This window comes from Vollenhovia emeryi, unplaced genomic scaffold, assembly GCF_000949405.1.
Source record: "Vollenhovia emeryi isolate VEMERY1.0 unplaced genomic scaffold, V.emery_V1.0 DF939155.1, whole genome shotgun sequence".
Lineage (NCBI taxonomy): Eukaryota > Metazoa > Arthropoda > Insecta > Hymenoptera > Formicidae > Vollenhovia > Vollenhovia emeryi.
The window spans coordinates 400,575-427,901 of record NW_011967211.1 but is presented as its reverse complement, the minus strand read 5'-3'; the positions used below and the strand labels follow the sequence as shown (position 1 = coordinate 427,901).

At 40.8% G+C, this 27,327-nt stretch overlaps 5 protein-coding genes across 13 annotated transcripts; 3 read left to right on the top strand and 2 right to left on the bottom strand.

The window, feature by feature from the left end:
* The first annotated feature begins 1,154 nt into the window (after nucleotides 1–1,154).
* On the top strand, nucleotides 1,155–3,824 carry LOC105565062 (DNA primase large subunit-like). Its single transcript, XM_012017913.1, has 7 exons — nucleotides 1,155–1,516; nucleotides 1,591–1,928; nucleotides 2,141–2,368; nucleotides 2,440–2,577; nucleotides 2,662–3,040; nucleotides 3,118–3,282; nucleotides 3,359–3,824. The coding sequence occupies exons 1-7, from the start codon at nucleotides 1,363–1,365 to the stop codon at nucleotides 3,667–3,669; spliced, it is 1,713 nt and encodes a 570-aa protein (XP_011873303.1). The 5' UTR covers nucleotides 1,155–1,362; the 3' UTR covers nucleotides 3,670–3,824.
* On the bottom strand, nucleotides 2,579–10,353 carry LOC105565064 (L-threonine 3-dehydrogenase, mitochondrial). 6 transcript variants are annotated; one of them, XM_012017920.1, is made up of 7 exons: nucleotides 9,865–10,353; nucleotides 9,581–9,805; nucleotides 8,065–8,100; nucleotides 7,281–7,544; nucleotides 6,551–6,811; nucleotides 4,544–4,810; nucleotides 3,911–4,452 (listed from the first exon to the last, which is right to left on the bottom strand). In XM_012017920.1, the coding sequence occupies exons 2-7, from the start codon at nucleotides 9,603–9,605 to the stop codon at nucleotides 4,292–4,294; spliced, it is 1,014 nt and encodes a 337-aa protein (XP_011873310.1). In that variant the 5' UTR covers nucleotides 9,606–9,805; nucleotides 9,865–10,353; the 3' UTR covers nucleotides 3,911–4,291. The 6 variants fall into 6 exon arrangements, with proteins under 6 accessions (XP_011873306.1, XP_011873307.1, XP_011873310.1 ...); XM_012017916.1 differs by lacking the exons at nucleotides 9,581–9,805; nucleotides 9,865–10,353 and adding an exon at nucleotides 2,579–2,644 and having other exon boundaries at nucleotides 4,250–4,452; nucleotides 8,065–8,524; XM_012017917.1 differs by lacking the exons at nucleotides 9,581–9,805; nucleotides 9,865–10,353 and adding an exon at nucleotides 2,625–2,639 and having other exon boundaries at nucleotides 4,250–4,452; nucleotides 8,065–8,524.
* A 192-nt stretch (nucleotides 10,354–10,545) lies between these two features.
* LOC105565060 (slit homolog 3 protein) lies at nucleotides 10,546–22,240 on the top strand. Of its 3 annotated transcripts, none has more exons than XM_012017910.1 (11): nucleotides 10,546–11,451; nucleotides 13,849–14,061; nucleotides 14,134–15,304; nucleotides 15,471–16,177; nucleotides 17,178–17,502; nucleotides 17,713–17,979; nucleotides 18,364–18,517; nucleotides 18,902–19,114; nucleotides 19,326–20,070; nucleotides 20,641–21,008; nucleotides 21,469–22,240. In XM_012017910.1, exons 2-11 carry the CDS (start codon nucleotides 13,898–13,900, stop codon nucleotides 21,984–21,986), a joined length of 4,632 nt encoding a protein of 1,543 aa, XP_011873300.1. In that variant the 5' UTR covers nucleotides 10,546–11,451; nucleotides 13,849–13,897; the 3' UTR covers nucleotides 21,987–22,240. The 3 variants fall into 3 exon arrangements, with proteins under 3 accessions (XP_011873300.1, XP_011873299.1, XP_011873298.1); XM_012017909.1 differs by having other exon boundaries at nucleotides 10,546–11,891; nucleotides 19,341–20,070; XM_012017908.1 differs by having other exon boundaries at nucleotides 10,546–11,891.
* Nucleotides 22,241–22,516: 276 nt separating this feature from the next.
* Nucleotides 22,517–24,342, bottom strand: LOC105565061 (26S proteasome non-ATPase regulatory subunit 7). Of its 2 annotated transcripts, XM_012017912.1 has the most exons (6): nucleotides 24,243–24,335; nucleotides 24,088–24,196; nucleotides 23,835–23,927; nucleotides 23,574–23,752; nucleotides 23,306–23,509; nucleotides 22,517–23,224 (listed from the first exon to the last, which is right to left on the bottom strand). In XM_012017912.1, exons 2-6 carry the CDS (start codon nucleotides 24,179–24,181, stop codon nucleotides 22,913–22,915), a joined length of 882 nt encoding a protein of 293 aa, XP_011873302.1. In that variant the 5' UTR covers nucleotides 24,182–24,196; nucleotides 24,243–24,335; the 3' UTR covers nucleotides 22,517–22,912. The 2 variants fall into 2 exon arrangements, with proteins under 2 accessions (XP_011873302.1, XP_011873301.1); XM_012017911.1 differs by having other exon boundaries at nucleotides 24,088–24,342.
* Nucleotides 24,343–24,985: 643 nt separating this feature from the next.
* On the top strand, nucleotides 24,986–26,656 carry LOC105565059 (inosine triphosphate pyrophosphatase). Its single transcript, XM_012017907.1, has 2 exons — nucleotides 24,986–25,154; nucleotides 25,678–26,656. Exon 2 carries the CDS (start codon nucleotides 25,679–25,681, stop codon nucleotides 26,246–26,248), a length of 570 nt encoding a protein of 189 aa, XP_011873297.1. The 5' UTR covers nucleotides 24,986–25,154; nucleotide 25,678; the 3' UTR covers nucleotides 26,249–26,656.
* Nucleotides 26,657–27,327: the final 671 nt, after the last annotated feature.

The window sequence follows — 27,327 nt, the reverse complement described above, 5'->3', positions numbered from 1 at the left end:
GCGCGATCGTCTATTGTGTCTCGTTCGGCGTTTCAACGTACATACGTGCCGAGGTGAAACGGGAGTCACTCGCTCGAGGGATCTCTAGTCGATAAGACGGATTTCGTGCGAGCCGCTGAGTGCCATTCTCTCCGCGCATCGGCCAATCGCATTCGACGTCTCTCAGCCGGCGGTGTAACTGAGCGAGCACGGCGAGCAAATCTGAACGGATTCTCAAGACTCGGAAACAACGTTCGTTACCTTCCGCGCCGGTGATCAAGTGATGCTGTGGATTCTTTTTTCGTTCGGCGTTCGACGTACCTGTGCGACGAAGTGACTCGGCGCCGGCGGCCGGTTAAAGGCCTTCACACATAAAATTCCGTAAGGACGTAAAACGTAAGCGTAAGAAAATCAACAGGTTGGATTTGCTACTGCTTGCGTCATTGCCTTACGTTCTCGACTGTGATTGGTCGATTTTCTTATGCTTACGTTTTACGTCCTTACGGAATTTTATGTGTGAAGGCCTTAATTCGCCCGAAGCTTTGACTATTGCCCATTCTACACCTAGGGATGATCCTACTTTTACCACATCCGATACCCCTTCTATACCTAAAGCTAATCCTACTTGCAGCTTATCCGAGGGAGTAGTATAAAGTGTAAAAGGGTACACTGTAGTTGTACTTTGGTACGATTGGAAACCAACCAAAGTGTAAACCTTTTACACTTTATACTACTCCCTCGGATAAGCTGCAAGTAGGATTAGCTTTAGGTATAGAAGAAGTATCGGATGAGCCACAAGTAGGATCATCCCTAGGTGTAGAATGGGCATAACAGGCAAAACGCCGGGATGGCCGCTCTCAGGTTTCTCTCTGGCGAAAGCAACACGACACCATCTATCGTCTGCTAATAAGGCTCGCTGTCTGAATAGTCGATAAAAAATACTGAAAAAACAAATCCTACTTGAAAATACAGGTACAGATCCCAGTTCTCTCAAGAGCGAGATAATTCGGGAAGAATAGTCGAACGATAAATTTTCTCCCAAGTATTCTGGGTTTTAAATGACAGCCTCCCAAGCCACGTGGGATGACGTTTGGGATGATTCGCATGCGCGAAAAAGGCGGCCAGTCCGACATGGCTGGTTCAGATCACGTGGCACGTGGCGGAGGAAAAGGGCGGGAAAACCGGTGTCATGGCGTGGAGTTGCACGCCGGTGGTCTTCGCACGTGGAACTTCTCGTTCCCTCGCGTTTCCCATTGCTCGTCGCGAGTAGCCGAGGACGTGGATCGGGAGATAGCGAATGTTACCAGTTTGCGCGGCGTCCGCCACACTTGGTGCTCGCCTTCGGTCTGTCTGCGCAGCCCAGGGTAGACCGTCGTAGACACGATGGATTACAAGGCACGCAGACGTTACACGAGCGTCGTGGACGCGAACGGCCTCGACAACGATTATCCCAACGACATACAGATGTACGATGTGCCGCCGCTCGGCGAAATGTCGCTGGAGGAATTTCAGGAACTGGGGTTCGACAGATTGAAAGGTAACCTTCCAGGGATTCTCTCTCTGTGTGTGTCTCTCTCGTCGTCGATGTTGACGTAACCGATTTTGTCGCAGTTCTACGGCAGCTGGAGGCGACGAATTGCAGAGGCGACCTGAAAACGCTGGAGGACCGCAAGAGAGCCTTCGGCGACTCCCTCAAGTCCGACGGCCTCAAGTACTACGCGAATCTCCTGCACGCCGACGGATCGAATCCCCAGTCGGAGGAGCATTCGCAGACCAGGAGGAAAGATCACATAGCGCATTTTATTTTGAGACTAGTGTACTGCCGCGACGTCGAGCAAGTCCGGTGGTTCGTCAACCAGGAGGTCGAATTCTTCAAATTGAGATTTAGCTCATTAGATAAGAAGGGCATTGAGCAGCTGTTTAGTATTAGCAACCTGAATTGCACACCTGTACGTTTTATCATACTTTGTTGAAGTCTTGTGTCCACGATCCAAGAACTGTGTCCAAGTTCTGAGAAATGTGCCAGTCAATCCTGCATCTCTTACAGAAAAGCTGCAAGTTCATCGGCTACACATTTCTCGAAACTTGGAACGTGGACACGAGACTTAAGAGATACCAGTGTCACATACGTGTTGCAATCTGATCGTTAATGTTTCTTAAGATTGCGCAAGATGAGAAACTTGAGCTGAAGGAGGAGCTCAGTTTGTCATCCGGGAAAGTTACAAATATTGATATCGCTGACATTTATAAAGTGCCTTTCGAGAAAGTCACTGACTTGGTCAGAGGACGCAAAGTGTACCTCAAAGCTGGGATGGCGTACATCACTCATATGGACCTCAGTTCTGTGTTTGTCTCCTATTTTAGAGAAAATCTAGTTGCAGGATTAGAGGTGTGTAGCGCATTCCGTCAGTTTCGAAAAATTAGCCTGGACTACATTCAATTAACTTGTTTAATTTGCAGAGTTCAAAAATTCTATACAACAATATATCCGATGACGATAGATTGACGCAATACTTAACAGGTCTTCCTTCGGCCTTTTCTGGAATGGGGCGTGTCGTGTGGTCGTCTACAGCCACTCCCATCGACAAGCTGAATGATGTATAAATGAACTGTTGTTCCAGCTAGGAATTTAATTTTCTTACGCTCGTCTTGCTTGAAGTCTATTCTGAAAATGTTTTTCAGTTATCCAAATCGTCATATCCGTTGTGCATGAGAACAATTCATGAAGCGCTGCACGCCAACAATCATTTGAAAAATTCAGGGCGCCTGCAGTATGGGTTATTTCTGAAAGGTATAGGCGTGACTCTAGAGGATTCTCTTCGTTTTTGGCAAGACGCGTTCTTGAAAAGGACAGACGGGGTTACATTTGACAAGAAATATGCGTACTCCATTAGGCACCTTTACGGTAAAGAGGGGAAACAAACGAATTACACTCCATACGGTTGTCAGAAAATTATAAACAGCTCTGTCGGGCCTGGAGAATACCACGGATGTCCTTTCAGACATATGGATCGCGATTCACTTTGCCAAAAGTTAACTAATTGCGGTGTATTCGCCTCCAGTAAGACCATTGATTTCGTTACTATTGCAAAGAAAGAAGTGTTCTACGTTTAAATCTTATATCAATTTATTCTCTAGACATGACCGAAATATTGGACTTGGCCAAGGATGGACAATATCACTTGGCGTGTAGCAAGTATTTTGAAGTTATGCACAATAAACCAGCAAGTAAACCACTTCTACATCCAAATGCATACTTTGCTGAAAGCCGTGCAATTCTCACCGAAGACGATGGTGGCAAAGGTGCGTAAGGAGAGTTGCTTTTATTTTAGGAGCAAAAACATTTCAGCTTTCGCATCATGTCACATTTTATTTGTAGACATAGATAACAAAGAGAAATTCTCGCAAAGTACGGTCGGAACTCCTGGAAGCCTGCCTTCAAGGAGAAGCGATAAATATCCTACACCTTCTAGAAATACAGAGTTTGCTGGAACGCCAAAAAGAAACGATAAATATGTTACACCTACGAGAAGTACAGATGCGATCAGTACACCTTTGAGGAAAGATCAAAGAGCGAGTTATCAAACGCCTTCAAAAAAGAATAAAATGACACCAGTAAACATCGCGGAAATGCTGAACGAAGATGATTTTACAGAATTTATGGATATAGACGCAATGGATCAGAGTTAATAAATAGCGTTCTTTCTGTGTTGTATAACTATTTATATTTTGTGGACTTGTATTACGAAATTTTTCTAAATATATTTTTTAATCCTATTTATCAATACTTTTGTCAATAGTTGTCAAACTGACTTTAACTTAATAAATACTACTTATGTATACAATATCTAGCTCTTTAACCCATAATTTTTAATCGTACGATTTTTAGAAGATGGAAATTCAAGTAAAAGTTGCTTGAAATTTTTAGAAAATTTCATTCAACTGTTTTTTTGTTTTTCAGATATTTAAAATTTTAAAGGTGTTCTTTTCCACTTATTCTCGAAATTCGGACTTTCGAATTCAATTATAATACATTTAAAAAACTTCTTTGTAATATAAGAAGCACTGTCTTTTTATCCAATTCCTGAGATATCAATGTGTTATACCATACTTTGTTTCGATTATACACAAATACTGTATGGAAATACTTCAAACGTGCCCATTTTTACTTAATTATATTAACTATTAACTTCTTTCATAATTCCTTTAGAGGACTTTAGCTGGCAGCTGATTGTTCAATTTATATCATATAATAGTTCATAAAACGTACGTCAATTGAAAGAAGTTTGTAACTATGTATAATTGTACAGAATTATACATAGCTACTGACCTCTTTCAGTCGATGCTTCGGTAGGAAATTCGTGCTAACGTCCCGCACCATCGACTCCACCAGCCTCTGTAGATCGTATTTGTGTTGCCATCCCCAATCCCGCCGTGCTTCGCTATCATCGAAAACTTGTGGCCAGCTCTCCGCTAAGATCAACGTAATAACAAACTTTTTATTCAATTGTTTTTTTTCTTACTTAAAGTACAATCTATGCGAATTATATAATACATATTGTACCGATATATTGTCGTTTGTCCGGCTTATATGTGATTTTCAAATCTGGTATATACTTGAAGAGCTCGTTGAACAGCTCCTCGGGCGTGAAACTCATAGCTGTGACATTGTAAACCCGTCTACGCAGTAATTCGTCAGGTGTATTCAGAAACTGAAAGAGTGCCGACAGGCAATCTTCGATGTATATCATCGGCAGTCTCGTCTGAGGCTCCAAGTAGCACTCGTATCTTTTATTCAATAGCCCTTCGTGAAATACTGCTACAGCGTAATCTACAAGGCATAAAGAGAAAGCAGAAGATTATTAATTGAAGGGGCTTCTTCGTCAATTTAATAATCTAATTAACTAAAGGGAATCTGTTTTTCTCTCATTGCTGCATTTTGCGTGCAATTTTTCTGTAAAGAGGTCAATTACGGTGACAATGAAGTCTTTGTCGATTTACGCAAAGTGCTTAAACGAAGTGAACAACAGAATAAATGATGATAGAAATATAAATATGTCAATATACGATTGTATAATGGACCTTTCACTAATACTTTCGTATAAATTTACATTTTTCGTTTAACAAACTACGCATCGATCGCTATCGGTCTTGCAGTCTCCAGCTAAAGCTAGAGTACAATCACATAATTAAATTGCTAATCAATTCGATAATAGTGATGCTAATAAGCATTTTGTGAAGGATTTATCGTGAGAAATATCACGATGACATGTTTGTAAAAACGTGTCTTTCATCATCGTCGGTTTATTTGTTGATACTTGACGCATTGGAAAGGAAAATGGAAAAAACAAGCGACTACAATCGAGATTCGCTGCGTTAGCCGCCAGTAGCATTGTCCTTGAGAAACGATACATTCCACCATTATGCAGTTATCTTAATCGGTTAATGCTCTAGTTCTTTGCGAAAGAAGGTAAAAGATATCAATTTTCAGTTATCAGCCTATTCTACATGCGGCATTAAGCGTTTCTTAAGCATGAATACAATTATCTTGCTACGAATCGGAGAGCTTGAACATGCAACGTTCGTTTGAAAAATACATATTTCACTTTAATATTCCTTGGCGGCGCATTCTTAAAGAGACAGATAGGCGCATTATTAAAAAAAGAAAGACATGAGCGAGAAAAATGTGCTGACTCACATCGCGCACTTAATGGCGAATGCTGACATCTTTAACGGTAAATAAGTAAAATTATACCACACGTTTCAACATTATAAAATGTGTTTACGCGTCTCTGATGTACGTTTGTTAAACGTGTGATAAGACCCGGTCTAGAATGAGTTCTTAGCCGTTAGTCAGAAGTCAAAACGATATGTCGTTCCTTTTTTCTTCCGCTACAGAAAGGAAAAGGATCAATACTACCGACTTCTGGTGGTCAATTCTGTATCTTACACTATAGCGAAAATACTAAAAGCGAGCAGCTTCTGACTGTCGTCTTAGAAAGAGACAAAGCCGCTCACTTTTAGCATTTTCACTACTAATACAATAGGCACAGTAGAAAATATTCAGCTATCGCAAGTAAACATTAGCCGTCCATATTTTACAACTGAAATTTAGTTGCCGGATGCAGTTTTTAGCTACGACAGCTACATTTTACTTTCCGTGTGAGCCCGGTGTACAATGAGTTGTTAATCGTTAGTCAGGGAGTCAATTCTGTATTTTACAACGTGATGAAAATGCTAAAAGAAAACAGCTTTATCTTGTTCTCACTGTCCTCTTAGAAACCCAGTGAGAAATGATTCGTCGATCGACGTCGAAATGATGTCGAATCGACGTCAATTCGACGGTGTCGATGTCGATTCGACGTCGTTTCGACGTCGATCGACGAATCATTTCTCACTGGGAAGAGACGGAACTGCTACTGTGCCTATTGTATTAGTTGCAACAGCGAACCGTTTGCTGCGGTTTAGCAATTTGAAGTTATGGCAGTGAAATATTTTTAGCAAACCATGCTACGGTAGTAGGGAACTTTTGTCTTTCAGTGTGAGGATAAAGGAGAGGCGACATCCTCACCGGTGGTGCCGCCGCCGGGCGGATCGCTGCTGATTACACCGGGGAATCGTAGGCATCGGAAGTCCAGGCCGAAGCGATGATGATAATACTCTCCTAAGAGCTCGGCGTGGACCTTGCTGACACCGTAGATCGTACGGGGTCGTTGCACGGTAACATTCGGGGTGGGATTCCTCGGCGAGTCGGGACCGAATGCACCGATCGTCGACGGAATGAAGATCCGTAGCTTATATTGCTTCGCTAACTCAATGACGTTGTGCATTCCTATTGTTTTGCGAGAGAAACAGATGGAATAATAATGTGCAACGTGAGTAAATATTCGCGAGCGTTGAGTGTCTTCAGGGGAATTTATGTACGCAGCTCCGCTCGCCTCTTTCCGAAAGTACTTCCCGGTCTCGGTTCCGTCTTTCAGGCGAGTTTTTGTAAATCGCGATATTATCTATCGCGCTTCGACTGCTATACTTTAGGTCCGCTTTCTCCCGGACACTTTCTTCCCCTCGTGATCACGACCGCGTCATAATTAATATCGTAATGACAAATTCACTCGTCGGCACAACATTCCATTTCACTCGGACGCAGTTCGCGGAAAAACCACGCACGTCCTCGCACGAGAGGTTTTGCGCGTTTTATTAAATATTAAAGAGGAAGACGAGAAGTAATTACGCGTTGCTGCTAACAATATGACACGCGATCTCGATCGAATGACACGATCACGCGGTGATTATTTTTTTACCTTCGATATTGACTCTGACAGCCAGCGGCACGTTTTGCTCGCCGACAGCGCTAAGCAGAGCGCTGAAGTGGATGAGCCAGTCGATCCTGCAGTCCACGACGATCTTCTGCAGACCCTTGAAGTCGAGGATGTCGGCGAAGATGAAGGGCCCGTTCTCCAGGCTCTCCTCCGACGGCTTGATAATGTCTGACAGTATGACATTCTCGTTGCCGTAATTTCGACGAAGCAATTTCGCGCATTCCGTGCCCAATTGTCCGAGACCACCTGAACAAAACGCACGTACGACATGAGAATTCGTTCGACGAAAGAAGCGCCTTGCGTCTTTCGTGAAAGACCGCGGATATCGACGTGTAGTGTCATCCTTGTGATATGTTTTTATACACAAAAGACACGTGAGAATGCCTCGTGATAAAAACACAAACTGCGAAAATATATTGCGAAAACTTGCGATTGCATTCACATATGAAATATCTTCAAACTTGACAACTGGATCAGAAACGTATCAAGTACGAACGTGAAAATATAACGAAGAATAAAATGTTATTTTTAGTAACTGATTAATGTCGTCTGTTTCGTTAAAAGTAAACTCCGCTTTTCGAATTACTTCAAATATCAAAATGAACAATGAGAACATACCGCAGGCATTTTTTAATCTTAATCGATATCGCATTAATAGTACGAACTAGTTGTCGAATAATGTAAAATTATCAGATAATTGAACAAGTATTATTTACAATATTATTTAAATGTTAATTATCTAATCAAATGTTATTTTATTGCTCACCTGTTATTAGTATCCGAGGAGGTTTGACCGCATTTTCTGTATAGACAGAACCAGTTTCCTTGGAATTACCTGTTTCCTTGATTATCTTACGAAGGGGATTGATGGTTACGTGGAAGTTTCTACGAGCGTTTCTCGTGAAGGGGCATGAGAAGCGAATAACACTTTTGTATAACATTATTCTAAAAATTTATACACCACAATTTTTTATTTTTAAGAGATAAGAGATCTCGCTGTCACGTTGTTATCTTTCCCGCCGGTCTTTCTATCTGATATTGGATGGCTTTCACACGATAAATATTTATATTCATAAAAAAAAGTCTGAAATTGTTGTGTCAAAGACAAATGGATTGAGCAGAGAATCGAAGAATTTAATCTTTCCCTGTTGGTGGTCGATAAACAACTGGAAGCTCGAGCATGATAATTCTACCTTATATTACAGCCCATTTTCAAAACCAGTTAGAACACAGATGCTGTCTTACCTGTGTATCTCTATAAAGACCCATTCACACTAGGTAGGATCATATCTCGCATAAATACTCTCACAACGCACACACACACACACATGCGCGCGCACACAAAAGAATCACATTGCAAAACAAGCAGAAACTATCTGTCATGCTTCTTAAAATAGACAGACTGCATCTCCCATTAAGCAGATTAATTATTTATCTCTTAAATGAAATATATGCCGGATCGTTTTCTCAATAACACAAGATTCCGAATTGCTTTAAAAATATACGGATAGCTTGCCCCGTCGCAATCGCTATCTTCGTCAGATAAATTCTTAAAGATGTGCCTCACGGAACAAGTATTCTCAAGATATTTGCAAGTATTCATAGTTAAATCTTATATTCAAGACCGTCTTAAGGTCATCTTCAGATATGTACTCCGTAGCCAATGAGATGTTTCATACAGCAACTTTAGATAAATTCAAGACGGTCTTGAATACAAGATCTGACTATAAATACCGGTCTACATTTTGTCAGTCAAGTTGAAAAAAATGTTAAATTAACGCGCAGTTGTCAATTTAATTACATATGTACACTATTTCAGGTTTAGGTCTGTGTTTCAAGACTGAAAAGTCCATTTGACGCTAGATTGAGAAAACACTGTACGAAAGAAAAATATAATTGGACACTAAGATTCAGCTTAACCGTCAAAGGCATTTCTATTATTTTTTGTGTTCACGTAAAACGGTCGAAAGTGTACTCGTTATTTAAAAAAAAATACTTCCTCAAGAATTTGTGAAAAGAATAAAACCGCAGCGGATATAGCGGCACTTCTGCACTTACAATTGGTGTGAGAAGGACTTTAAATGGCTCTCAATCCTTATGTATATACAACTCGTTTGACAACATCGGCCAGAGAATAGTGTTTTTTATTGACGTTGCACCCATTTTAATCAATCTTATTCACACTGACATTTACAGATACCACATCAATACGATTTTATTTACCATTTTGTCATAGCTCTATATTTATAGTATTACATATATTTTATTAATTCAATTTTTACCAATATTCTTAACTGTGTATTCCATATTCAAATTTCGTAGAAATAACTTCACCGTTGCCAGCCGAAAGTCACTCGTGAGAAAACGAAATAATGCCCGTTTTATCAATATCGATTAACAGGATGAATTTCAGTATCGAATGCATAATTCGTTGTATAATTCAAAACATTCTACTCTCCCAGGTTTGCATTTTCCTTTTCCTACTTGCATAGAATTTTTCGATTTCTCTGGAATATTTTTACCGGAAGAATGAATTAAATTCAGAAATTTACATAACTTTATGTACCTTATGACGTGTGTGATTGCGGTAATCTATGGAGGCTTGGTCAGGCCGACCAATAGCGAGACGATATTTTCTCGGACGATCCTAAACCGGTTTATTCCTCAAAGTCCCACATAGCGAGATCAAAACGTGACAGCATAAATAAGCCGCTTGTAGATGCCGTGTGAATATCAAGGTTACTAAAGAACTTTCGTTCACATTATGTTGATACGCGAAATAAAATCTTAGGAATGTTTCACAGATGAAGCAATAATGTAACGATTATAATAAACGCATCACATTTTTACGAGGAAGAGAATTTCTACCAATACTCCCATAGTCGTACAACTATTTGGTAATTAACGATCTCGAGATGGAATCTCGAATATGTGATCGTTCCCTATGGAATGGTTAAGTCCCCCTATTATGCGATATGCTCCTAATGTGGGATAGCGGGGTTCCTGTTAAATTAGTAGGCATAATCTGTTGATTCCACCGTGAATTTATTGCTCTTGGAGCAAAGTCTGTTTAGTGGAAAATTCACTGTTAGATTGTGTGATCGTTGCGAAAGAGATTTGCGATTGAATTTAGGTATTGAAAATCTGCTTTCTCATATTAGAAACCTCTCATAATAGAGAACTTTCCTCTACAGATCGCTGTGATATTTAACTAATATTTTATTTGTTGTTTAGATATAACCGTTAATATTTATTCACATTACTGCAAGATCAATTGTCGAACGTACTCGCGATCGTAAATCCAGAGAGCGCGAGTTACTAACTGCATTATTCTGAACGTATCATATCCAGTTTCCCTAGAGTGTGTATGCATTATAGTATGTTAATATATTTTCTATTAATACAGTTATCTTTTAGGTCAGCTCCACTTTTCTCAACGATGGCATTGCATATCAATACAAGTAACGAGTTACTTGCCAACCCTGATAAAATCAGTGTATAATGGAGGTGATGTGCATAAAGCAAGTAAAATTAACAATTATTGTTTATTTCGCGACACATTAGGAATTGTCAAATTACTTTATTAAACATGTCCTTCCTACTTTCAAACACCGATTCGAGCGAGTTCGGTCAAAAATTGCAATCGACCTTGGTCACCTTGGCCAGGCGTGAAACGCGGAAAACGAAAGGGAAGACGATGTTTTTTACCGATATACCGAATTAAACACATTCGGCGATCGGTGAGATTTGTGGGGAAAGGGAAGAATTTCCTGGAAGCGTGTCTTCACGGTGGCTGGACACGCACTTCGCAATTCTCTTCGCGTCCCTCCCGCCATCACCAACGCCATGGCACCGTCATCTTCTCCCCTCAAGTTTGTGCAGACCACCACGCTTTTGCGAACAGCTTCTTCAGTGCATTTAGTACGTAACGAGATTACGAAAAGCTACACTCGTGGCCACGGAGACGTTGGAAAAGATAAAACGCGTGTGCGTGTGTGTTTTTTTGCATAAAAAATAAATTATTCTTTTTATGCATCAAGTGCAAATAATTTTCAAGAAGCAAATTTGGTTCTTCTTCGTGGATTTTGTTCACGCCGAGAAAGAACTCTTCAGAAGCAAGACACTGATTTGGCGAACATTGCCAATATAGAAGGTAGATAAGAGTTTATGAGCAAAAGATTAATATTAATTAGAATTTCTTTACATAAATTGTAATGGTTCGATACCCAGATTGGCAATCGCAATTTTATTAACCGCTTTAAAAATTCTTTTTGCACAAGTTTATAATATTGAAATATCCTTTAATTTGTTTATTATATTTGATAATATAATAATATAGCAACGCGAAAGAAGCTTCTGCGAAAATAACCAGTTCTCGAGACATGAATATATATAAAAAAAGATATTTTAGAAACAAGTTGCCAAAAATCCATTGTGCGATATTAATTAATATTCTTGTACTATGAAAAAGAATGTCCCCTGGAACAAAGAATAGGATCTTCTTCACGCATAGTTGCATAATGACATAAAATTAGCATTTGCGATAAAAATGAGATGCACGCTTGAGGTCACTGACGGCGAAATATCAAGGAAGTGAGTGAGTATCACTTTCACTAAAATTGCATCCATACATCTATTCGAGGCCAAACAAACGCTGTTATTCGAGCAAAATTTAGCATCATGATAAATTTGAAAGACACCTGATTGCGCGAGTTGTGCGAAAAACCTGTACATTTATCAGTGCATCTTTATTGAGCAATATCATAGAATGAAAGATTTATACTAATACCTTAATATATATAATAAAGTATACAAGTTGTGTATCGTAAAATGTTAGTGAAAAATATATAAACATGCGGGATAAATTATATGAGAGAATCGCATAACAATTAAAATTAATATAACAATCCGCAAATTGTTACATTAATTTAAATTGTTATGCGATTCTTATATAATTTATATCCCGCGTCAGTACTTATGTATGCTAAACGTTAAAGTTTAAAATTATAATACACTGTAGATGACCTGATTATAGGTCGAAACGTATGTATTAATTTGTTTACGATAATAGAATTGTTTTATTTGTTAGTGCGTACACCAGTGTTTGGTTTGCTATCCTCTAGAATAATATATTTGATACACAGTAGAATTTTTTATATGTTACTCTGTTTATACATTATATTGATGAAATGTTACATCTATAGATTTTACGAATTTAATTCCGTTTAACCCGATATTTATAATGCAAAATCTCCGCTTGCCTCAAAAACATCTATTTTTTCACAGCAATTAAGTTTATGCAACAATTAATTTTATTCTGTCTGAGTTCACGATCAGTGATATTAATTTTTCAACTTTTTCCAAATCCCACGGAAGCATCTTGAAATGCGGAAACAGAGATGTATCGAAACAAATCTGTTCGTTAACGCAACAGGTACAATGCAACTTACAATCGTTTTATCGTAGATCGCGCTATATCGATGTTATTCACGTGCGAATAGCTTTTCAGGTCGTCCGATTGTTTCCTTCTTCTTAAAGACTGGCATATTACGAAATCGTTTTTCTGCATGACAGAATGCTCGTAGTAAACGCCTTTATCTTTCTATAAATACACAAACATTCGCGTTAATTGCAAGTTATTTTTCCTCTTACGCAAAATGCCATCTCAAAATATTATCGTAAAACAAAAGCAGATAATGTGTCGCAGAAAATAAAAAATAAATATTACATTTTCTTTTAACAAACTTTCATATAATTTTGCATAGCAAATTCTATCTTCTAGAAATACAAAAGTGCTTTAAGATACAGCCTACTCAAAGTACAATAACTTCCCCAAGCTTTCTCTCTCTTCAAAGTGCGAATTTTTAATCCTAATCCGATTCATCTTCCAGTTTTACTCGGCGGTCATCACTTTATACATCAGAAGCGTGCTCGCACGACGACAATTATTACGGACAATGATTGTCCTAGCGGTCTTTAACTTCGCTTACGGTACGGGACATCAATTTTGTCGTTTGCGACCGTGACGTGTGTACACGCGTACACAGTGCGTGGCATCGTGCTCAGGATACAGAGGCGTACCGTGACGTCCAAGGGCTCTTAACATCTAAAATCCCACCAATCGGTGGTTGTTTCGCTAACGAGATTTCTAATCTTAGCAACGCATTCGTCATCTTGTACCTATTCGCGGAAACGCTTCGTAACCCCTGACATGTCGAAACAGCGACATTCGTTGCTGTTATCATTTCCTTAATAAGTCTTTTGGCAACAAATTGCATATTGCAGCGATTTAGCCAATTGTATTTGCGCAAAATCACGTGTAAGAGCGACCTGGCAATTTGTGACCTGAAGGAAAGATTAAGAAAATCCGAATATTCTTCTTCATGCTGCTCAATTTAAAGAGTGATGATTTAGAAAAATTTCGAATATGGATCTTCATTATAAACGCACAATCTAGCTGAAGATCGAGATTCACTTTTTCCTAACGTTTCTTTGATCTCTTTATTCCTGCAAATTCACCCGCTCGTGTACGAATGCACGCGTATTCCAGAAAATGCGGAACTGGTGCTCGCGATCGTAAACTACGGTCCAAATGCGCGATGGTCAGGTTGTCGGAGGGCGGTGGGCTTTTGATAGTCGGTTGGCTCCTGGTACTCCGTTCCATCGGTGCCGGTGCCCAGTTAGATCCGGATTACGGATGTCCGCTTCAAGAGAGGATACTGCCGTGCAGATGCTCCACGCGCAATATGGAGGTTCAGATATGGCAAGTTTGGATGACTAGATGCGTAAACCCGAGAATTACACGAACAATCTTGAACGCTATAAATTCGCACAGGTGTAGCCACAGCGAATTACCAAAGGTACTGGAAGGTCTGCAGGCAGTGAGCCACTATATGGACCGGCCGGTAGACGAATTGATTTTGGAGAACAACAACCTGCCCAGTCTACCCGGCAAGGTGTTCGCAGCTTTACGAGTTCTGCGCTTGATGCTGCGAAACAATCGTCTCGAGAGGGTGTCCTCCGGCTGGCTGGAAGGTCTACACGACTCCTTGTTGGAATTGTTCATCGTCGAGCCCGATCTGCGGTCCCTACCCGTGGACAGTTTGGAGAACCTGCAAGGTGTCGAGGCGGTGACGATACAGAGTCGCGTGATGAAGCGACTACCGAGATTCTCTAGCCTACCGAAGCTGAGGTATCTCCAGATCAACTCTCCGGCTCTGCTGGAACTCGTCCCGAGGAACTTTCGAGACATTCCCAATCTGGAGCAGCTGCACGTGTTAGGCAGCCCGAGACTGACCAGACTGGAAGCCGGGCTTCTTCGAGGTCTGCCCCGATTGGAGCTGATCAACATCACTGATTCCGGAATCCACTGGATTCATCCGCGGGCCATGATCAATCTGCCGGAGCTCAAGGAGATCTCGTTGGTCGGAAACGCCATAATCGACGCCGGTATGGTCGGTCGCGCGTGTGTGGATCTCCCATCGCTGTCGGTGATACGTCTGGATCGAAATCGCATCAATCGTCTGGGCGAAGGCTCCTTCGTTGATCTCGTCGTATTATCGCGACTCTATTTGTCGCGCAATCACATCACCGAGATATTCGCCGGCGCCTTTCAGCGGGTACCAGCCCTCAAGTCCATAGACCTGAATCACAATCTGATTCATCGCATCCATCCGGAATTCTTTCCGCAACGGATAGGAAACGGGTTGGAAGAGATGTGGCTGATCAACAATGACCTTAGTCACGTGGCAGAGATACGATCGGTGCTTGAGGCTCTGCCAAGGCTGAAGTTCCTAGACGCCAGTCACAATCAATTAGAGGAAATACCCTTCGGTGCTCTAAGAGGTCATCCCACTTTGGAGAGGCTCCATCTGAATCATAACAGGCTGGCATTTTTGCAAAGAGAAACGTTCACGGTGATGCCAGCGCTCCGAGAGCTCAGGCTGAAGAACAATTCTCTGTCAAACTTACTGGAGGCACCCTTTTGGAATTTACCAGCGTTAAAGGTAACGTGTTTGTAAAATTCCTCAAATATCGGTCACGGATTTCATGCAATCGTCCGTTATTCTTCAGTAATTTATTAATTTCGAATTTATCATAGCTTCGAGTCTCTCTTAATGAAAGTAAATATTACTGATGTTTCATCGAGTTACGATCAGTATACGATTCTAGGGTCTGGATCTTTCGGAGAACTATTTCCGTCACATAGAACCACGTTTGTTCACTAATCTGCCGAACCTTAGACGGCTGGATCTTAGCGGTAACGCCATAGGGCTTATCGAACCCGAGTCTTTTCTGGGCACACCGGCGCTGGAGCACGTCAATGTTTCCGGGAACGCCTTGTCAGTCCTTCATCCCTTGACCTTCCGACACCTGACGAACCTGTACGAACTGGATGTCGGTTTGAATCGTATGCTGGAAGTGGTCCCTGGTCTGCCGAAGGATGTCGAACACCTTCACATGCCGAAAAACCGTATTGTCGTCCTGCCAACGGTGTCCTCTCGGGATCTAGCTCTACCTGCACTACGATCGTTGGATTTAAGCTCGAACGGGATCGACAGAATGACGCCTGGCACGTTGGCTGACTTGCCGAATTTGAGAAAATTGAATCTAGGCTACAACACTCTGAGACTCATAGAGGACGGCGTTTTCGACGGACTTACGTCATTGGAACAGCTAGATTTGAGATGCAACCGGCTGGTCACGTTACACGGACGGAGCTTCCGACCTCTAAAATCGTTGATGGACGTGAATCTTCGTGGCAATCGGGTGGAGGTTCTGCGACCTGACATTTTTCAAGACAACACGAGACTGCAAAGAGTTGACTTGAGTAGAAATAATCTCGCACAAATTCCCCACGCAACCTTCGCCAATACCAGGTAGGAATTCGCGAATTTTAATAATACAATCATTATATAATAATAGAGGAAAGTCCTCTATTATGAGATAGGTTTCTAATAGGGGATAGCAAGTGTTCAACACCCAAATTCAATTATCAAATCGTTTTCGCAACGATTATACAACCTGACAATGAATTTTCCACTAAACAGATTTCGCTCCAAGGGCAATAAATTCATGGTGGAATCAACAGACGATGCTTATTAATTAAAGATGCTCTATATAATAAAATATATTTTCAGCTTACTTCTAAATGTGATGTTTATGCTTGCTTTCACATGCATGTATTAAAATCACGTATATAGAAAATGTCAAAATATATCACGCTTATTTTAATTACCAAAATTTAGTATATCGCGTTTATAATAATAGCAGTAATTTTCCCCTCCTTCGTACGTTACTTGGCGGTCTCGTATTATAGTGGAAAAGTAGTTTCACTCGTGGTTACTTGGTTGCATCACTCCTAACTTGGTACCTAGAAAGTTCTTCGTGCACACGCTAATATCTCTTTCTCGTTGTGTAGCATCGGCCTGGCGTGTCGACTAATTTGACAGTAATTTGCCTCGATTTTATACCCAATTTTATTTAATCTTGTTCATCAAGATTAACTCGATCACGTCGATTAAATTTTAAGTATTTTAAGTAAAAGATGTTTCAATTTTATTAAAAAAAAATCTAGATCTGAAACGCAGATAAGGTATTTTCTAATGACATCATATAATTTTCTTCTAGAACTGGCACGTTTATTAATATTCAAGACAGCCACGTTGTTGTATATTTGCAATCAAGCTGAATAAATTCATAATAGGAGGTTCCAAATTTTGTTGAAAATGTTACAAATAATATCGCGAGAAAGAAGTTTTGAAGGATGTTTCGTTTTTTTTTCCCGTACATCTTCAAACGTCTTTCGTACTTCTGCTCCGGGGAGAGATTTGTTTAAGCAGCCTGCACCTAAAACGGTAACATCAATGTCAATTACAGAGACCTTCGTGAACTGTACGCGTCGCACAATACTTTGACCGAGTTACCCGGATCGTTGCACGGCTTAACGGCTCTACAAGTCCTCGACTTGAGCTTCAACAAGCTGAACATCCTATCGCCGGAAACGCTGAGCAGCCTGTCGTCCTTGTTGGAGTTGAAACTGGTTAGAAACCATATACGGGAGCTGCGGGAGGGTGCGTTCGACGGATTACCACAATTGTCCTTGATCGATCTCGAAAACAATGATCTCAGAGTGATCGAGAGAAACGCTATTAGAGCGTTACCGGAGTTACAAGCGATCCGACTCGGCAGGAATCGATTGCAGGTAACAATATAATTTCACGAACATCCATGATAGTAGATGACCGAAATTATATTATTTATTACGAATAACAATTCGCGCCGGTATCTTTAGATATTAAAAATCTTTACATATGGAAAATATATTGTGTATTAGTGTCAAATTGTTTAATATTAATAAACTTTATAATTATTACTGTACTGAGATCCAACATAATGTAGATATATTTTACAGTCCATCCCCAGCGGCGCTTTCACCGAATTACCGCTGCTGCAGAGCGCGGAACTTCAGGAGAATTGGATTCAGGAAATCGCTAGTAATGCCTTCATTAACGTGCCACACTTACTTTTCCTTAATCTAAGTCACAATCACCTGCCGGACTTGGAGTATGTCGGTTTAGAGAGTCTTCGCTCATTAGAGGTTCTGGATCTCAGTTACAATCGATTATCCAGAGTTTCCAGCGACAGTTTGGCAGTTATGGAGTGGCTGGTGGAATTAAAGGTATTCATTAGCGAAAACTCCAAGATCTTACGGGATCGATTTTAAAAGATAAAATATTATCCCGCGCTTTATGTACGCAGTATATATTTCACTTCGTGTAAATATTTCTTTACGTCATAATTAGAAATTCAAAACAACTGTGGTACAGTTTGCAAAAGATTTATCCGATTTAACTTGCAAAGTATAACACAACGAGAGTGCGAGAGCCTTCGCTAATAAAGAAGAATACTTTCTCGTCGAGAGTGAAACTCCTACGTGAACCATGGTGCGAGACGGGCCGTTCTGCTGGCGGAGCAATTATTCGTATACCTGCATCGTTAATTAGGGAGATAGCTGAGCCGCTTTACATAGCCGCCTCACAACCGTTTTCCTTTCTGCATGCAGATGGACAACAATCGGATTTGCGCCGTGCACGGTTCGCCTTTCGACAATATGCCCAGGTTACGGGTATTGAGTCTGCGAAGCAATCGGATGACCGCGGTCTCCGAGAACGCCTTCAAAAGGCTGCGATCGAACATCGCTGTCTTGGACATCGACGGTAATTTAGAATACAGATTAAATTCCGGACAGTTACATAAAGCCTTGTATTTAAATCAATCACTTGACGGCGTCAGGATTAAATATTAATTCGCGCCCATTTCTTTTAACGAAAGACGCCTCGGTATCCGCATAATTCAAAATACTCTCTTAAATATTGGCGCAACATTGGGAAATAATATAAATCTAGTATTCCCACTATTGGTCCAATATTGTAAGATGGACAATGTTAAGCCAATGTTTAGCCAATGCACTGTGTTACTAGAACAATCAGTGGATTAGCACTGAAAACAGTGACTATTCACTGTTTTCAGAGATAATTCACTGACTGATTTTCGGAGAGTACGTTCTTTTTGTTTATATTCCGCTTTCATTTCTGCGAAAGGAAATCCATTATCCTGTTCTTGTGGCATGCTTTGGCTGCGAGGATGGCTACAGCAGGCTTCCTCAGAGGGTCCTAGATGCGCCGATGGTTCCCTCTTCAAGGAACTCAGATTATCGCGACAGGACTGCCAGCGTGAGAGATACGTGGAAATCGTTCACCCAGGATGCGAGTCTGAAATGATTAACGTTGCGACGCCTTCGGTCTCCTCATCCGGTAAATCATGAATGATCCGAGTAAAATAAATTAATTGACACATTAACTTTCTATTCAGTCGTGAATTAATGCCTTCCTTTTATTTATCCTATTCAATTGCGCTTTTGAGAGGTAACTAATTCTGATTACAAATTGTACGTGCAAAAAGGATTCTCAGAAATCAACAAACAAATTATATTGCGGCTTATTAAATGACACTGAAATTTGCCAGCATTTGGGATTACAGAGACAGTACCATTGTGGATGAACCTAAAAGACTTCTCGACGCAGAAGCCTTCCGTTTCGCAGGACTCCGACTACTTGTACCAGTATGTAGATTATCAAGACAACGGAAGCGACACGAGCACGTTGCTGCCCAGCGTGTCTACCATCAGCGCACCGACCCAGACCGTGAAGATCATTCATCCGCCGCCGCAAAAGCATCAAGCACAGAAAAACGTCACATTTCCAATAAAGAAAAATCCTACGATGCCACCGTCGCCGAGCAGCTCCGGTTTCACGTTCTTCGGCCTACCCTTGCCGAATTTGAATTTCAATCTATGGGGAAACTCAGGCAGAAAGGCGGAGAGGAAGGAGTCATCATCGGACAGACCCGGCCGAGGACGGTACAGGTCTTTTCCGCCCACGGAACCGGAAATCCACAGGGGTGGCTTCGTGCCTCTGCCGCGCGGCCAAAGTGGATTCGTGCCGATCGCCGATCCCAGATTGACGTATGAGAAACACACGAAAAACGAGAACATTTCGAGATCGTTGAATGTGAGCAGTACACCGGCACCGGAGGAACGTCCTCGGAAGAGCGGAAATAGTACCGTGACCAAGGTGGAGAAAATTATCTCCAGGACCGGGAAACCGCGAACGAGCTTCCGAGAAAGGGGAGAATCATCCACTGCGTCGACATTCGTTCGATCGACTGGTTTTGAATCTCGCAAGATTTTGCCCAACGCCAGTAGAACCAGGTAAATGTCAAGATTATCCTTTTTTTTCTTGACTTCTTCAATTTTAAAATTTAAAACAAACAACTCGAGATAGGATATCCTTCAGATTCTTCAGTCAATTAAAACAAGATTCCTTTTCAATTAATTCTCAAGGTAATTTAGTTTGAAAAAAAAATTTTTTTTCTTGACTTTAATTATTTAAGGTGGCTCCTGCATAAACCGACCAAAAGTAGAAAAAATGAAATTCAAGTATGTTGTAGTTGCAAATTTTGTCCATCAGTACGCGAAATTTCAGACTCGGTCTCGCCGACGAAATAAAATAAAGAGAAAATGTTAAAGCTGTATTTTTTAACATTCCAGTAAACACTACGTACCAGTTACATAATACCCATGTTATATTACATTTATCTTGTTGAGTAGGAAATTATAATTGATATTATGCAACTATTACTTGGTGTTCACTGGGATAAGGGGCTATGGATTGATTGCTCGCAGAAGCACTTTGAGTTAAAATTGAATTTTAAATTGCCTCAAATGCAGTGCTATTATAGTTGCTTTCAGCTAATCTTTCAGCGTTGCTTTTCTGCTTAGCCTTAACGCATCGAACACAGTGAAAAATAGCGCGTCAATAATCGTGGAGGAGGATTCATCGCAAGAAGCTCACGAAACGTCGGTGTCCACCGAGATTTACGACGGGGAGAGTTTAGAAGTAAATACGGAGGACACTGAATTCATAGAGAAGCCGCAGATGGAAGTAGCCAACGGGATAGTTTGGACCACACCAAGGGCGGTAACGGCGGAAACGAGGAAAGCCACGATTACAAAGGAAATTGTGACTGCAGCGGTGGACGTAATACCGCCGAAAGAAAGTGGGTCTAAGGACTGGGACTTGGAAACACCTGAATATGAAAAGGATCCAATCCTTTCAAGCAGTACAGTTGACTCTCGCGACAAACCTGGTGAGCTTACACCTCAATTAATAAAAGTTGAAACTGTTCGAATTGCATTCTACACATTTCATCGTAACTGAGGGGTAAACTGCTGACCAAAATCATATACACCAATGCCTACTAATGCCCCTAATAAGTGGGCAATACTTTATCTTATATTATCTTATTGTATCTTTATAATGCTCCAACAAGGCCTAATGCCCAAACTAATGTCCCAAAAATATCTAGTAATGCCCAATAGTGCCGCAAATCTGTACCACAATGCCCTCAGCGGTTTACCCCTCGATTGTAACTTAACATCTTTTCATTCTCACACGCGATCGCAACCAAGTTTCCGTTGCAGTAAAATCTGTTTTGGATTAATCGATTTCCTTATTAATTTGCTATTAAAGTTTAACTTGACAAAGAAGTTAACTCGTTCGTATCGTGGTTCGTAAAACATCTGACAAAAATCTTCCATTTATTGCAGACAATTCGGATATCGTGACAAAAATGGACGCGGAACCGATCCCGCGCTTTTCAACACCCGCAACGTCTTCCACATCGAATCCGCGGCCCAGAGAAACCACGACTATGACTGCTCGAGGGACGGAGGCGTCCGCTTTGTCCGCGCTTCTGGTCCCGGGGGGACAAGTACCGTCTACAGGGTCCGTGGTAAATTTACGTCCTCTTGGCAGATCGACGATAACTAAAGTCGCCTCGCCGTACGTCGGCTACAATGCGGAGCAATCCAGGGAGAAGCAGAAGTCGATTGCCGGCGCTGTTCAAAAAAGCGAGCTAGTTTACGAGACGACGACCGAAAATCAGAACGGGGAGTTCGTCGTCGACGACGAAGCCAAGGTGGTGGACAACAGTCCATTCAATTGGTACTTCCAGCATTATAACGATACGAATTTGGAGCCTTACGTGGGCATAGCTTACAGCGGTGCCGCAAAAATCGACGCCTACCGATGGTTTCTCTTGCTCGTCTTCAGTATTCTGATATAAAAAGAATTTTGAGTTTGCAGCCAACTTTTCTAAATAGATTGATCGCTGAATCACGTGAGATAAAATACACTGTAATATTTGTTAATAAATATCATGGTGGATGCTTCAAGCCACAAATACATGTACAATCGATCAGGCAATGTATATGATTAAAAATTTACATATCTATATGCATATATCCCGAAACACGTACAAAACTTGTACATGTACGAAGATCACGCGTACAAATACGTATACCTGCATTTTTGTATATTCTTGTTAGTAAAGTATATCTAGGAAAGCATTTCTATATCGATGATAAATTAATAAAACGGTATAAATAAAAGATTATTTTATTTATGTAATATTTTCTCTTAGTAGAATGACTTGTATTTTCTAAAAAATACATTATTCATATCTATCACACATATTAATTGAAACTTAGATTGTAAGAGACGCTCTTTGAAGCAATTTAAAAGAACACACCGATCGTATGTTACTAGCTGAGTAATGAATGAACTCAAGAGAAAATAAATAATCGTGCCTCGTTATGTGTAGAACACTATCGTTTGTATTAACGGATTGTTAATTAAAACATTGAAAATATTGTAACGATTACAATATTCCGTAAAAAATGTCTTAGATCCTAAATTTTTTCCGATATATTTACTACATCATTCATTACATTCAAAATACAGAAGTGTTGAGTTAGCATTGATTTTGTTTCTCTTGCGCCTAACGTATTAAAAACTCACAGAATTATACCAGAACAGTTTTGGGAATCAATTTGCCGTTTCTAATACATATATAAACTGTCATTATTTATAAGTGGGGATATAATTCTGTACAAATAGTGAACAGGCTTGACTATTACACACAGAGTCATTAATTGTCCTCAACTTTAACAGTCTCAATCTCGCAGCTGAGCAAGCTCAGAAATGCTCCGATCACTGACTTTTAGCTTTCGCCTTCTCCTCCCCCTTCTTCTCCTCCTCCTTCTTTTCTTCCTTCTTTGTATCCTTCTTGCCGTCCGTTTCTTTTTTCTCAGCGTCACGATTGGTCAGTTTATTGTTAATTAAATTGTGCAACGCCACTATGGACCTAACTAACGCTGCTAGATATACAACCAGCATCTGATCATTAGTCTTTACATATAACGAATCGACGAAGCTACTTTGAGTCATGTCCGGTAATAAATTAAAGATGTCCTGAAGCTGGTAAACAATTTGATGATTTATAGGTAATTTCCCATTGCCAACCTACAAAAAGTACTTATTTAACACACCCTTTCTCTCGGCGATATTAATACAAAGGCAGTTTCAGATTTCAAAGGTCAATACCTGAAGCAGATAATCTCTAATTTCCCGAATTTGTTCGTGAAGACCTTTTAAGCCAAGCAGTTGATTTGTGATTCTTTGACTGAGGGTACCAACTGTAGTATCCTTGATGTCCCGCAATAAGTGCTCTACTCCAACCTCTTCCGCTTCTTCGGCTCCAATTTCGCTTGGAATGTGCTCGAAGGTTTTGGAGGTAGGTGAACCATCCTGTGAATAAAATTCTCGTTACATGTTTAATGCCCTCTTTTTTTTAAATAGACTGTAAACGTACGTCGTGCACTTCTTCAACTGCTTGATACGCCTCGGTGGGAAGTCCGAGATCCTTGGGCTTCGCGTCGATAATGACCAAGACCGAGTTAGGGCAGTATCTTCTTATCAGTTCGTTGATGGCAACGTCATTCTGGTGCAGCTTAGGTCCAGTGTGGTACCAACCCACTACCTTCTCACGAGCTACAAACATACAACGTCGCAATCAGAATTCTCTTGCTCCGAGTAAAACAGGACTCCGCGCAAACTATTCGTAGGTCTTTACCGTTAACTTTCTTGAACATTCCGTACATATTTTCAAGGTAATCGTGGTCGAGGAACCATACACTTTTGTCCTTGTCATCCTCGTCGAAGGGCACTGAAACACAAGTTCTCATTTATCTCTTTACGTCGCGCGCGGCTCCGGAGGTGAGGACACGTCGTTCCTCGGGCGTTAAGGAAAGCAGAGCTGGGCTCGACCAGCGAAACGCAAGCCGCTCCAGCGTAAAACGTCGCAGCGCGGTCGCGCGTGTCCTAACCTGCAAAGCTGTTCGACACGTCCAGGATCCCCTTGGCCCTCCAGCAGCCCAGGAGCACGCCGACCACTCTCTTTTGGTTTCCGATTTTTCCCATGCGATTAAAGTGGTCCACCACGCTCAACAGCACAAGCGGGTGGACCACAACTTTCGTCGTCATGACTTCTTGACTCGGCATTTTTGGATAAGATCGAAACGACATACACCGCTACACTACTAACACTACCCTAGCGGCTAGCCGCCGCCGCCGCCACCGATCGCGGTCATTCGAAGGCAACAAGAACGGCATGTCGTGTGCACAAACTACTAGACTGCCTACCTTCGAGCTGTAAAAGTGAGGCAAGGGTTTCGCCATGTCTTGTTAGGTGGATAAACGGTGCGTTCGGGGAGCACGCTTTTAGCGCTAAAAGCGTCTTCTATCTTTGTTCGATATATTTTTTATTTACCTTCGCTTTGTTTCGAACGAAATAACGAATCTACCTTCACAGTAATGTATTTCTCCAAAAGTTTACACCTACATAAATATTCATTTTGTTTATGTACAGTCGGGAGTACTGAGGTTGCGACACTTTTTTTTTTATAAGTTTACGAACGCGCAAAATAATTCAGATCCTGAATTATTTTGCGCGTTCGTAAACTTATAAAAAAAAAAGTGTCGCAACCTCAGTGCTCCCGACTGTACATATTACCATTTTACGTAAATGGATTTTGCATACTGTACAAAATTGACATTAATTTTTATTGTTCTATATTTATTATATTATTTTATTATTATGAATTGTATGACACTGAATTTTTGTATTTATTTTACCTCTTAATTGTTGAATTACAGATATTCTAATTAAAAAAGTTCTAATTCGCGCTGTTTACACGAACGTCGCCGTCATATGCAACGACTACTTTTCCCCTTGCCGCTCTGGCTTTGCCCCCGCTGTTTGATCGATAAACGAGGACAAATGCGGGACGACTTTCAGTCGACTGAAGTTGGCTAGCTTGTTCGAAAAGAACACCGCGCGCGTTGGCCACAGTGGTTTAGCTGGTTAAAGCAGCAAAGTAATTCAATCGAGAAGGTAAGAACTTCCTTTCCCACATTGAACGCTGTTTCACAGAAGTGGTTTATTATTTTAATTACGTCATGCAGATGCCTCCCTCACCCCTTAACACCTTCACTCTCCTCGTTCGGGAAAGCACGCTCCGTCCTTATATTCCACGAGATGCATAACAGCAGAGAGGAGCCTCTCTGGTGCATAACGTGTGTCGTTACTAGACAAGTTCAGTGTAAAAGCTGCCAACCTGTTAGATGAAAAAACACGCGGGAAAAGTTAACGATATGGAGATCCAATCTATAATCAAATTAAATTAGCAAACAACATGAAAATGTTCTTTAGACATTTAACTAAATCTTTGATTAATATTTCTAATTTACCAAAGTCAGAGAAATCCAATTTTATAATTTTGCAACATATTATGTCTGTATCGACGTTAATGCTAGTATAAAAAGGTTTTTTTTTCAACAACGCGATATTAATAAAAAACATTTCAGTTACAATAAAATAATATATGCGATATTTAGCACGTCTGCTTATGTTGCAGAATGTCGCTGCCCATAGTGTTCGTGACGGGCAATGCGAAGAAGCTGGAGGAGTTTATCGCCATTTTGGGGAAAGAGTTTTCTCGATGTATAACGAATAAGAAGATCGATCTGCCTGAGTATCAAGGCGAGGTGGACGATATATGTCGAGACAAGTGTCGGGCTGCAGCGAATCTAGTGAAGGGTCCGGTGATCATCGAAGATACCTGCCTCTGCTTTAATGCTCTGAAAGGCCTGCCGGGACCTTACATTAAGTGGTTCCTCGAGAAACTGGGCCCCGAGGGTCTTCACAGAATGCTCCACGGATTTGAGGACAAATCGGCGGAAGCGATTTGCACGTTCGGTTACTGCTCCGGCGAAGGCGCCGAGGTCCACCTGTTCCAAGGCCGGACTCAGGGTACCATTGTGAGTCCGCGAGGTTCCAGGGACTTCGGCTGGGACCCTTGTTTCCAACCGATGAACTACGACAAGACCTACGCGGAACTGCCGAAGGAAGAGAAGAACAAGATCTCTCATCGCAGCAAGGCGATAGAAAAGCTGAAAGATTTTTTGAGAAAAAATGAGAATATTTAACTTTTTATTGCGTTTACATGTAAAATACAATTTAAACTACATTTAAGGTATCACGATTTTCGCGAGTAACTGCCTATTGCCCCATACTTGAATCATTTGACAACCGTAACCAAGCGCGCGAGGCTCAGCTTCAAGTACGGCAAAGTGAAAATCGTGGACAGCTCTGAATTGTAAACGAATGAATGGTATAAATTCGTGAGTCACTGAATCATATTTCGTGAGAAATATCGAAAATTTGTGTTTTGTTGACAATTTTATTTTCAGTTGCCATTATTTGGTTTGAACTCAATTAACTTTTTAACACGTCACAAAGCGTTAACAGATCAGATCAGTAAAATACTATTCCTATATTAGTATTATATTTTTTACTGTACAACTGTAGTTAATTAAAAAAAATGATAACTGAAATACGTGTAATTTAACTTACAACTTTTTTAGGACTGTGAAAATACAGTTGAAAAACCAATTGATCAATCGGTTATTTTATAATAATTAACATTTTTTATATTTCTTGAAACTGTTACATGAAAAACAATTCGCGTAAACATTACGTGAACAATTCATATAGATGTGATCTTAAATTTTACCGCACAACTCTGAAAATTACTATTCCTCTCATGATCCACGTTGTCCTGCTTAAATCTTCCCTCTTCGAATCGTGAAAATACTTTCCCGTCCTCGCACTTATCGATAACATACTTTCGAAAAATCAGCTCCTCTTTTACAACAATCCTGCATCAATTAATCGTAGAAGCCTTTTACAGATATTTACGTTAGTCTCACAAAATCCGGTTTACAATCAACATAATTCGCATATTAATGCGTATATTAAAATTTTTCTTAATTCTGGAGAGTACGCGTTGTTTTGTCTTCACTTTGTAATTTACGCTGTGACCTATAATGTTAACGTTCGATATCCGTTCAATTTATCAAAGGTGATTCCTCGCCGAAAACAACGCATTTCGATGTCTTGTCACAGCGATAGCCGTGGGGCAGCATATGGAACCACTTGCTGGCAACCTTGAAGCTACCGCGACAGCTCACGACCGAGAATCTGATAATTTTAATTTCGATAGATC